General features: G+C 36.6%; 2 protein-coding genes across 3 annotated transcripts in view; one reads left to right on the top strand and one right to left on the bottom strand.

Annotated features, from left to right (window-relative positions):
* The window catches only part of LOC146003920 (uncharacterized), a 47,659-nt gene extending 41,681 nt beyond the window's left edge, over positions 1–5,978 (bottom strand). The window contains exon 1 of the mRNA XM_083142406.1: positions 5,842–5,978. The gene's annotated coding sequence lies outside the window, so the exon portion shown is untranslated. The remainder of the gene's footprint in view (positions 1–5,841) is intronic.
* A 379-nt stretch (positions 5,979–6,357) lies between these two features.
* LOC146003970 (palmitoyltransferase ZDHHC16B) overlaps positions 6,358–12,340 on the top strand; it is a 39,217-nt gene continuing 33,234 nt past the window's right edge. The window contains exons 1-3 of one of the 2 annotated variants that reach the window (XM_083142501.1): positions 6,358–6,487; positions 8,678–8,855; positions 11,841–11,988. In XM_083142501.1, the coding sequence (XP_082998627.1) occupies positions 8,809–8,855; positions 11,841–11,988 (195 nt within the window). In that variant the 5' untranslated portion in view covers positions 6,358–6,487; positions 8,678–8,808. Of the gene's footprint in view, positions 6,488–6,543; positions 6,563–8,677; positions 8,856–11,840; positions 11,989–12,340 lie in introns of those variants that run through there. The other variant, XM_083142502.1, reaches the window with a different exon arrangement.

The raw sequence follows: 12,340 nt of genomic DNA, 5'->3' as shown, positions 1-12,340 counted from the left end.
CATGTCCTTTCTTTCAAGAATGTCCTGCATAACTGGTTTGCAAAGTATAAAAATACCTTCAGTTCAGTAGGAAGTACATTCAAGTTTTATTGAAATTTGGTTGATTGATTTCCTTTAATTTACTTCGCATCTTGTGCCACTTTTGGCTAATTTGCGAAGATGAGGATGAGTGATAATATTGATGAATGTACACTCACAAACATCCAGGACAGGATCCCTGACATCATAGTGTGAAATTTGGAAGTGAAGTGTGCATACATTCATATTCTATGTGACTTTTGTGAATTTGTACGAACAGAACACTGGCAAGAGACGATCCCACGCAGGTAACAACAGCAATAGCAAAAAATCAGGTGAGGCCAGGCCGGCTTGGTAGCTCAGTGGTAGAGCAATGGCACGGTATGCAAAAGACCTGGGTTCGAGTCCTGGTCGAGCCTGCATTTTTCACTGAAAATTTCTATATAGAATATTCCAAGTTACGCAATTACAGCAAACAATGTTAGACTTGAGATTGGTGGAAATTTCTGAACACTTACTTTTGAAACTGTGTTCGAAATTACTGAATTTAGATAATGCAACTTTATTACTTCCTGAATTTGGTTTACGTTTAGCAGACATAAATGCACCAACAGAAGTTTCGCTCTTCTTCCAATTATGAACAATATGCGAACAGCCTAGATAAGCCAAAACATAAAGTTAAAACCTTAAGACAGTTGTTGACTATAAAATGTAACCTAACTTGCACATGTTCCAAATTTCATGAGTTGACTAAAAAACGCAGGCTTACTTGGTTGGAAGCAATTCATTCTTGTGAAAATGTTTCACAAGATTTGGGTGGAATAAGACTTTTGCATTGCATTACAAGTTCATTGTTTATTTCTTAGGCAAATAAACATGATTCACTTGATTAGTTAATACAAACTTTACAGCTGTTTATATGTATACTATCTTATTAATATTTGCCAAATTAACATTTTTTTCCTCAAATTTATGTTATGCACCGGATTTTACTTTGTTTGAGAAAGTTGAAAACTCTTCACATGTTACTTTAAAGCAGTGCGTGAAGTGGAAATTCTTAGGTAGGAGGAGAGGGACAATGAAGAAAGTGAACTAATGCCTCTCAGCATTTTTTTCCACTTTGAGTACTGCTTTAAAGGAATGAAAATAATTTAAGTATGAGCTATCCTGGTTCAAACCAATTTTGTCTGTACACACACACACATACGAGCCAATCCATTTGTAACGGAGGTTACATTCTTACTAAGGCAAAATGATATATTATTCAAATGAATCTTGTTCTATCCATTTTGTTAGTCTGAGTCACATGTCAACATTTATCCTACACAGTTTCATGTGGAAATATCAAATCTATTTGAAGACTAAACAATATTTAATATGTAACGGAGGTTACATTTTTTGGGAACGGGTGTACAACTTCGTGCGTTTCCAATAAGAACCATGGTTCTGTGTAGCAAAAAAATTATTGGTTTTCAATTTTTATATTTATTGCAAAATCAAAATGTAAACTGCAACAACTAATTTATAGGAGAAAAATTAAATTGATTTATTTATGATTTATTTGATAGGTAACGGAGGTAACACAAGTTTTGTAACAGAGGTTACAAGTAATGTCAGATCGTTAACTGAACTACTCCTGAGGCAGTATATCGTAAAAATAAATCATTTTGTTTATAACAGAAAGAGTTACATAACAGATAAAACTATAGGCAGTCTGTAAACGTACATATCTTAATGAAAATTAGTTGTATGTTAGTAAGAAAACATAACACAAGACTACGAAGACTACATATGAAATCATCGGTATAAAGAAAAGACAACATTATATAGCATACAATATTTTACAACTGTTACTAAGTTCAGGATGTCAACTTCAGACCAATAGGAAATATTGTGCAGTGGATTCAGAAATTATGAAAAAATGTATAAAATAAGATACAAGTTAATAACTGCACGTTACAGAGAGAAGACAAATGTGCAAAGAAAGTAAACAGTTACACTTGCACAAAATAACATAGTAGTTTCCGTAACCAGATAGCAAAATAGTAGTATTACAATTTCAGACATGTAACCTCCGTTAAATCTTTTTAAAAGAAAACATTACATTTATAAATCAATTATTTTAGATTATACATTAGTTATGACTCCATTACTTTCTGAGGTTTTGGTGTAAATAACAAACGTATGTTTAATTTTATATGAATTAATCACTAATTTTTGTAACGGAGGTTACATCGTGTAGTTACTAATAAAAATCTTAATAAGTTTGAAACAGCACGTGTCTTACAGTTAATTATTGCTATGTTGAAAACTACAACAGTGGTTCTTTATTTCCCACCTTAAGTATGTTTCTTCACTTCCTCCATTCAATTGTTACAAGTTATCTAATTTGCACATGTTTGAATGGAAACCTCGACATAGTGCCAACAGTTGCATTCAGTGATAAGAAAATGAAACAAAGAAGTTCAATAAATGTCAGTTGGTTTCTTAAAATATATGGATTATCAATTGTACTGTAGATATATTCTTCAGATTTCATTTTCCATTTTCTCTTGAAATTCCCACTCTTCGTGGATTGGTCATGACTTTTTTTTTTTTTTTTTTTTTTTTTGAGAGGGGGACAACACGAAAAATAAAAGATATACGTTGGAAAGTGTATGGAATGTACCTTCAAATGAAGCCACCAGATGAAGTCTGGATGCAGGAGACTTTCGTAGGGAAGAGGCAGAACACAGGACATTCTACAATGTTTAACAACGCTCAAAGTATTCACCCAGGTTATCCACTGCTCGTTGCCAGCAATGGAGCAGGCGCTGAACACCATCTGCTGCATATGCAGCACTAATGTGTGCCACCTCTCGCTGAAATACTGTTACGAACTCTTTGTTGGCAAACCGTTTCCCACGCAATAACTTCTTCACTTCGGAGATGAGATCACAGTCACATGGACTTAGATGAGGAGAATAAGGCAGGTGTGGAAGAACCTCCCATCACCCAACAATGTCCGCCGTGTGAGCTGTAGCGTTATTGTGTACGATAATGGTGTTGTTCAAAAGTTCTGGACGTTTGGTCGTTACTGTACAGTGCAATTGTGACACCAAAAATGAAGTGCAATACGCTGCATTCACAGTGTGCCCCTTATGCACTGGATGGAACACCTTGACAGTTGTACGCCAGAATGACCATAACTTTCGTGGGAGACGGGTTTTCTCGACCTTATATTTCCATGGTGACCTAGGTATTTTTCCAACCTTGATTTTACGTATGTATGCATTTTTTTGGAATGGGAGACTAGGAAACAGTTTGAAAAAATTGTTAAGTAGGGCTTTTGTGTATAGTGTCCTGCTTTTCGTTTCTGAAAATATGGTCACCCTAATTCAGGACATTAGTCTTCAAGAACATTTTAATCTAAAGGGTTTCGAGGCTGATAATAAATCTGCCAGAACTTTATTCTTCAAAGTTGGCAAGTCCGATTGCTCAAAAAACAAACTTCCAAAAAACCCAGACATTTTGCCTCCAGATGTGGGAGTTTCAAGGGAGTAGAAGCGTTGTTAACACACACCCGATTTTTGTTCAGTTGTATGGCACCTTCTGCTGTCAACATATGCTCTTAGCTTGCAGCTCAGGGAGAGGCAGTGAATCGGAGGCCCTATCACTTGCTACCCTGTGGGTACCCTTAAGCTTAGCCGTGTCTTGGTCTTGTTGTGGCTGCCTATGCCACCTATTTCGAAAAACTTTGCTGTCAGGCATACATTTGGCAAAACAGAATGCCACAAGAATTCCCCCTCACCATGGCAACTGGACCAAGCCAATTGGTTCAAGGGTTCATGTGATCCTCGCTGGCTTTCGACAAAAAATGAATTTGAAGTAGCTTTTTTGGTCGATCACTCTGCATGCTGAAATATCTAGCTACGGCTCTATCATCGAGAATGGGTAAGTCAGGGCAGCTGGCAACATGCTGGATGAGGGCCTAACCAATGGCGCAGTGATAGCGTAATTAAGGGGTTCCAGGTTTGAACCTGGTGAAGGAACATAGTGATTTGGATTCCACTTTAAACTGTAGGTCCAGTCCCAATTAGCCTTATTGTGCATAAAGTGGACTTAAAACAACAAATCAGCAGCAACAACAACACGCTGGTAGAAAGAATGAGACAAGGGAGTATACTTAAACATTGCTACTCTGCAAATAGGCAAATAGCTATGCATGGTCCCAACGGATTTCTTCATTTTTACACAAGAAACTACTTACGGAAATGCGTTTCTGTATCATTAGAAGTTCGTGGAAGTATTTCCTTTCATCGTGGAATCTATTTCACCAAGAAATCATGTATTTTTGAACAGAAATATCTCTCCGACACACAATTTTCGTTCCTTTCATTTCCTTGCACTACGTGAACCAAATGTTGCGAATGTTTGATGATGTAACTCCCTGTCAGTGTTTCCAACCACACAGTTTTTTTTTTGCAAGACTATGACAATTTTAACTATGTTTGCCTAACGTAACCTTGCTGTGCATGGCTTGTGGGGCTATCTGTGCATGGTTCGTGGGGCTATTCATGAATTGGGACTATCCGTGCATGGTTCATAGGGCTATTCATGAATGGTTCGAGGGGATTTTTTGGTTGACAAGGTTGGAAACACTGCATACCCAATGATGATGTACCATGCTAGTCAAGCTGTCTCGCCATATAGTGTCTTACGGAAGCAAAATAAGGAACAACAATAATTACTCCTCATGTCACAAATTGAAATTATTTTCGTGAAAAAAGCAAAATACCACCTTGAATAATCTTTCTTAATGCAGAATAGGTAAGTACGAATGTTAAAAATGACAAAAGAAACGAGTGAAAGGTGTTGGGACCATACCAAAGTTTTACCGCATGTACACTGCTTAACTACAAAATGGTTTGTCCTGTAACTGCCATTTTTATACCATATATTCTGCATATGAAATACTGAGTCGAAGAGTAAAAACAGGAAACGAACAGGTTTTCCAAAGGATAATTACCCCAGTGCTTTTTCATATTTGGTTAAGAATATAACAGGAAGCACTGGGAAATCTGACAATTGATTGAGTTGGTGTTTTAAGTCCACTTTATGCACAGTAAGGCTAATCGGGACTGGACCTACAGTATAAAGTGGGATCGGAATCACTATGTGCTTCCACCGGGTATCAGGGAAATCTGACAACAAAAACATTTTAGGCCATTGCAGATACAACAATTAACTAGTGGATTACATGTATTCTTAATTATATGGTTCTACCTCAATGGCATATGAATTCTGTCACCTTGTAATCAAGAATTATCAGGTTCGATCAGTGTTGTGGGAGGCAAGTAGCCCTATTAGTGTGGCCTACTATGCCACTGGCGAATCCATAATTTAATAAAACTATCCAAAAGCAAGATTCAGTTCAACCAATTACATTCCAACTGGTACAAGAACCTGTAAGCATTTTTTCGAAGAGGAACTGAGGCAAAAATTCGAAGCTTCTTCCACACTAAAATGTAATAGACGGCAAAGTTAGTCTTGATGAAGCAGTCGAGTGTAGATTTTGAGTGACAGTCGAACGGAAATATGATGCACGATGACACTTTCGTATCGTGGAAATTAATAGAATGCAACTTCTGAAAGTGAATAAAAAAAAATATCTGTGTACATACCCGTTGCCTGATAAGATATATAATTTACAATTGTAAAACGCTGTAATTTATTGCTATAACAAAACGCAGACTACTTCAGGTCAACTTAAAATAAAAATATTTTGACTTGTCACAACAATCGCTTAAAGGTATTTTCCTAGACCAGTTACATATGACTTACCTACAACACCTGTTTCTCGTGGTTCTATTCATAGAATAAATCTCATGAATTTTTTACATCTTCCCATTTTCTATTTTTCCCCCACCGTTTGTTATATTCAGGTGAATGTTGCCGTTTCGGAGAACACCAACTTTACTGCAATGCAGTGTTGCCGCACTCTGATTACATAATTCCCTGCCTCTATCATGGCCCTTCCTTTTTGGTACTCGACTAATCGTATGATTCACCATGAACAAAACTCGAAATGATATGCTGAGAACTTCTGCATTAGCATATGTAAAAATCATTGGTTCCCTAAAAACACGTAGGGAACATGGGACAAAATAAATAAATAATGAAAATGGAAATTTGCCGAGCAAAACTTGTGTATATCCATCGCAATGTACTATACATCATGTAAATTGATCACTAGTGGAGGTTAACAGAAAAGCAACAATCATATTTACAGAAAAAATAGTATTTGCAATTAATATTGTATTGAGGATAAGTTGTCTTTTAGTGGTAGTTCAGTGTTCTTCCAAATAACATGTATATCTTTTCTTTGTGTCATGAACATTTCTTTACACAACAACTCGTTTCTGTAGTGTACAATTCGAAGCAGCTGTATTTGTCAGATGTGCTGGACGAGTGAAATGAATTTGTATATGTGAGTGATTTGTTTAGTGCTATAAATTGAAAGAGAATTGTTTATATTTAACAATTGAATATAATCCTAACATAAGTATGTCAATTGCTAGCAATAATGAATAGAGAAGGATTAAAAGTACAATTAATGTTATTTTGTGTCTGGTTGCTATTCATTATATTTCCTTACCTTGTTAATAAAACGGGTAAAATGGCAAGAAAAATTAAATATGCAAAATAATTTTTGATGCATCATTCATATTCTAGTTAGATTTTAACCATAACCCCCCCAAATATATTAGGTCGTCATGTTGTTGCTCTTTCATGAACTACATAAGTACTTTGTGACCCTCACTTTTGCATACAGGTCCATGATTAATAGAAATTTCACATTCTTCAAGATTTGCAGATCGTATTTAATCTGACAGAAACGTTTGTTATCTTCGACCAACAATCCGTGTTCTATGTAAGTGTCCATTCGTCAATTTAATCTAATCCTCATTGTTGCTATTAGCTAAAATTGACAGAAATGCGAAGTAAGATTTAAGTGGTAACAGTACGGTATAGTGAAAACACATTTCACTCGTTCATTTCCTAATTATTTACATTTCTACTTACCTGTTATGCATAGCGAAACATTTTTGAACGTGGGATTTTCTTTTTTCACTGAAAAAAGCGTAATTTTTTCACAGAAGTATTTATTTTTCGTTGCTAATTTGCTTTCGTTACACACAATATGGCGGTCAAATCTTGACTCACGTTGTCTATCGTCAGCTGATATGCAGTGTTACCAAACTTATTAACCGAAAAATGCCACACAAACTATTCACAGAAGGTTTTTAGGCGAAAATTGATCCACAAACCATTCACGGAAGGTTAGGTTAGGCAAACAGAAAATTAAATTGGAAAAAAAGAACGGTACTTGTTTACTATCCTTCGGACACATTTATTTATTTTTACAGAAGAAACTACTTACCGTAATAAGTTCTTGTAGCATTGTCGAACATCGGGAAGGTGTTTTGTGTGATGTGGGAATGTTCCATAGCTGAAATTCATGTTGTTCGTTGAAAATTAATTCTCCGATGGAGAATAGCTAGCCCCACGAACCATTGGTGCTTGGATAGGTTAGTTCTGTTAGGTTAGGAAACAGTTAAAATTTGGTGTCGTGTTAGTATAGCTGACTGCTATTGGAAATAATTGCGTACCATTGGTGCTAGCCCCACGAACCATTGGCACGTGGTTAGGTAAGTTCTGTTAGGGTAGGAAACAAAACTCAAATTTCATCAAAACAATGTTGATACACCTTCAGGAATGTTCCGTGAAGCAGATACGTAAGTACGAAAGTCAAAAATTGACGAAACGAAAAAATTAGAGGTGTCCGAAGGATAGTAAATTTTTACCACACAAACTATTCACAGAAGGTTTTTAAGCGAAAATTGATCCACAAACCATTCACGGAAGGTTAGGTTAGGCAAACATAGAATATTAAATTGGAAAAAGAAAACCGCTCGCACGTCATCTTGTAAAACTACCACATGGTTGCAACACTAACAGGGGGTTACATAATCAAACGCACGGAACATTTGATTCACGTAGTCGACGGTAATGGTGGCGACAGCTATCGTGCATCGGAGATACATTAATGTCGAAAAATACATGATTTACTGGACGAATAAGTTGAACGAAGGGAGGAAACACTTCCACGAGCTTCCAAAAGTCTACAAAAACTCATTTCCGTTAGTAGTTTCTCCTGTAAATTTGAAGAAATGTGTTTTCACTATACCATACTGTTACCATTTAAATAAATACAGTATTCTTGAACAGGGTTCCTGTTGCCTTGGATGAAACCAGTCTGAGGTTCTATTCCTGGCCGTAGCCCCCAAAATTTTGATATCATGAGAACAATTGGGAGCTACTTGAAAGGAAGAAGTAGTGGACTCTGGTCTTAAAAGCCTGAGAACAGAAGCAATGGGGCCCGATGCTCTGACCCTCGGAGGACTGTCTTGCTATGGAGTTTAGTATTCTTGAACAGCTAGAAAACCTGTTGTTAGGACACACCCTTTGTGGTTAGAATGTTCTGATCCTTGACCTCTGCACAACAACTTCCCTGCATGTTCAACACAGGATGTTTTGAAATGAGCGTTAAATAGTCCTCAATGTTGTCTCCTGTGCCACGCTTCAGGTTAATATAACTGTGTTCTTTTTATTGCAGTTCCAAGTGTAGTTACTTTAAACAATGAAGCGGGAACAGCTTACAGCTAAATATGAACATGTCGAGGACCATAATAGTTTGAAATTCATATACAAGAGAAAGTAAAGTATACAAGACTCATTACAACAGAAATGGTTCATATTCACTGGAAAATAACTTCCATTTTTACAACTGTGAGGTAAGTGCTATAAGGTATAAAGCTTTTTTCAAATAATCAAGTAGCTAACACCTTGTATGATGACACTGCTGGCTGAACACATTACCCCTTAAAGGACGGGCTGTGACACGGGTGTCACAGCAGGTATTTCCCTTAAGGATGGCTTGTGACACCTGTGTTACAAGCAGCTTATTGTCGTAGTATGTTACTTTTTTAACATACTGTAACTTGGATAATGATCAGAGATACAAGTTTTAAGTTCTGCATGATTCTAAAGGTATGCAATTAACAATTAGTAAAGTTTAATTTCATTGTTACTATTTGGGATGGGGGTGGGGGTGATGTCCGAAAAATTGTGATATTTTTTGCGATTTATTTTCATTTGTTTTGAAAACAAATGGGGTGGCAGGAGGGGGGAAGGGGATGTGACAGGGAAAGAAAGTCAAAAGCCTCCAGCTGCCAACAAAGGGTTGGAAAACAGCTGACTGCTTTTTGCTGTTTCACAAAACTTCGCCGTAGGATTACAAACAAAGTATTGTTGAATGCTTTGACTCGTTTCTGTCGGTCATGCTATTTTTAGCCCCTTGCATCATGTGTTTACTTAGGTAAGTTGCCGCGGAGGATAGGACAGACTAACAAAGCAAGTTGGACGAATTGAAATTATTTGAGTTCGAACTTTCAATCAGTGTGTGTGTTCCCCACCTTGTGGCGTGTGACCAGCGACGAGCTGTGTTATTGGGGCTTTTTTCTCCAACAAGAGTAAAGGGTGTGTAAGATGACAAGAAGACCCGGTTTGCCACTGAGTGAAATTGACAACGAGTTATTACGTACAGATTCAGAAGGGGAAGACAAGCCATTCGGGCCCTCCACATGCTTGTGGAGGCAATGGTGCAGGTTTTGTGCAGAGGGGGCAAAGAGAAGAAAAAAATTTCCAGTGCCCAGAATGAAATGTTCCCCTCTGCATTTTATGCTCCCGAAAGTACCATGCCCGGTAGGGTCAATGTAAGATAACAAATTATTTTTTGTAGCTTCGAATTTTTTTGCTCTGTATTGAAAAATATTATTTTTCTCTGAAAGTGTTACATACAAGTGTGTACATTTTTCTACATCACTGGCAAACATACCAGGCATTAGTTACTTTCCCTTTTTTTCTTCTTCTAACTCATTACAGATTTTTTCCATCAGGATTATAGCCCAATATTAGCAATAAGTACATAAATTTTTCTACATCAATGGCAGACATACCAGGCATTATGCGGGTACCGTTTGGAGATTCACGTCCTGGCGTAGCCTGCATAGGGGTCCAATGAATATCAAATTTTGTGTAAAATAAATAGTTCCTTCCCCCCTTTATTTTCTTCTTCTTCTAACTGATTACGGAAAATTTATTTTCTTTTCATCAGGATTATAGGCCAAAATATACTGAACAAAACGAGGTATCATTTGTACCTCTAACATTCTTAGTTCCGGAAATATAAAATTTCATTTAGAAGCATGCAGGATTTCAAATTTTCTGCTGAAAACATGCTCGGTGTTAGTGCAAATACCTGGAAAATCAGCCTTGCTCTGTAAGGCTTAAGTGGTAAACTTTCGATCACATCATCGAAGTACCCATGCTTGAATCCCGCCACTGGACTAAGGCAGACATAATATATTTCTGCCTGGAAAGTGTTCCTGTTATAAAAATGGTATGTATATTGCTATCTGATTAATTATGTAGTATCGCCCGAACACCTCCCACTTGTTTATTTCATTAATTTTAGCATTGATAATTACCTGTTCTGCATTGCGGAAGATTCCTTAAGGTGAAGTTATGCCTTTTTTCATAAAATACTGTCAACTTTTCATTATTTGTCGTCCTTGTTTCGCTTGTGTAACAGACAATATGGCGTGCACTCGTCATGGACCATCATGTGTCGTGCTTGTGTTTCGTCGATTTGCAGTGCGCAAGCAGTGTTTCAAACCTTAATGACCGAAAATTACGTACTATTACGATTTTTTTTTACATGTTTCCATGATTCTTGCATGATTAGCTCCATGAACCATGCATGATAAGGTTAGGTTAGGCAAACACAGTTAAAATTTGGGGTCGTTACCATTCACGTAAGTTAGTTCAGGTAACATAAAGCATGTTTGGAAACACTGGCACAGCATTACGTTATCGAACGCAGGCAAATAGCAAGGAAGTGGCAGCAATCGCCTCTTCGTGTTGGAAATATTTCTCAGGAAAGAAAAAGGAATTCCAGGTCAGAAAGCTTAAACAAACAAAGAAAACACCTTCACGAACTTCCACAACATCAGGGAAATTGATTAAAGTAAGTAGTTTCTTCTGTAAAAGTGAAGAAATCCATTCGGGCGATACTACATATTAACCGCTATCTGATACGCATTATGCTACATATAAAATTGTATTTCACTAAAATACATGTGTGTCCCAGCATGATATTTCAAATAAGCTGACTTCCGTGCTGGTTAGTACAGCATGCTACGATGCCAGGGCTCCCAGATTCCTGGCCTGGGCATGGTTGTTGTTTGTTTCAATTTAATCATATCATCACTCATCCTCATCTTCTCAGGTAGACAAAAGTGGCAGAAAAGCGAAGTAAGTTCAGATATTAATAAATGTACAATTTTTCCATTTTTTTAAAATGTTATTCAAGGTCAAAAGTCATATCATGTGACCTTGAATATTAAATAATTACAAACATAGTTATGCCATATGTCATTCGAAAGGTACTTTCATTAGCTTTTTATTCAGTTCACTTTCACCTCTGTAGGTTAGTTCAGTTGTCAATTTTTTGAAGAAAAATCTTGTATTGTTTCAAGTAAAATACTCTGGGACCTATAATTTGGTACTTTTACAAGGTCTACCAATGTGCCAAATTTCATTCCAATCAGATAACTGATAGAATTGGTACACATCTTTTAGTATACTTTTCAGAGGTGTGAATAATTTGCAGAATATTAATTAAGGTGTCATTCTAATGTATGCATTTTCTTTTTCAGGGACAGTGTTAGATGGAACTGGAAATCATTAAAACTTACATATAATTCCCTTTTTTATAATTATTTTATTGATCAAGGTTATGTTATAGATACCTTATTAGAACCAATGTTTTGGTTTGTAGACAACTTTACAAAATTTTTGGGACCAGTAAGTATGCAGTGTCTATATATAAAGAAATACACAATATTTACTATATAAGGTGCTGCTTGTGTCAGCAAAGGCTTTTCCAAGTACTTCTTTCCTTTCAAAAATCTGGTATGATGTTCCTAGTTCTGATTAATTACATCTGATTAGTAAAGCTTTTTTTGAAAGGAGAGAAATTTTTGAAAAGTTTTTGCTGACTCAAGTCAAAGCGTAATTGGTATAGTCCACACTCACGTACCTGATGACAAGGGTAGACAAGACAAACAATAATCGAGGCTTTAGCCCCTTTTTCTCAGCAGTTTTTTTTTTAAATTTCTTGTTCCATGGTGGCCTTCCTCAAAAAGGCTCTATCAGT

The sequence above is a fragment of the Lepisma saccharinum genome, chromosome 21, assembly GCF_977018435.1.
Source record: "Lepisma saccharinum chromosome 21, izLepSacc3.1, whole genome shotgun sequence".
NCBI classification, from domain to species: domain Eukaryota; kingdom Metazoa; phylum Arthropoda; class Insecta; order Zygentoma; family Lepismatidae; genus Lepisma; species Lepisma saccharinum.
This window is presented reverse-complemented; position numbering and strand designations above follow the sequence as displayed.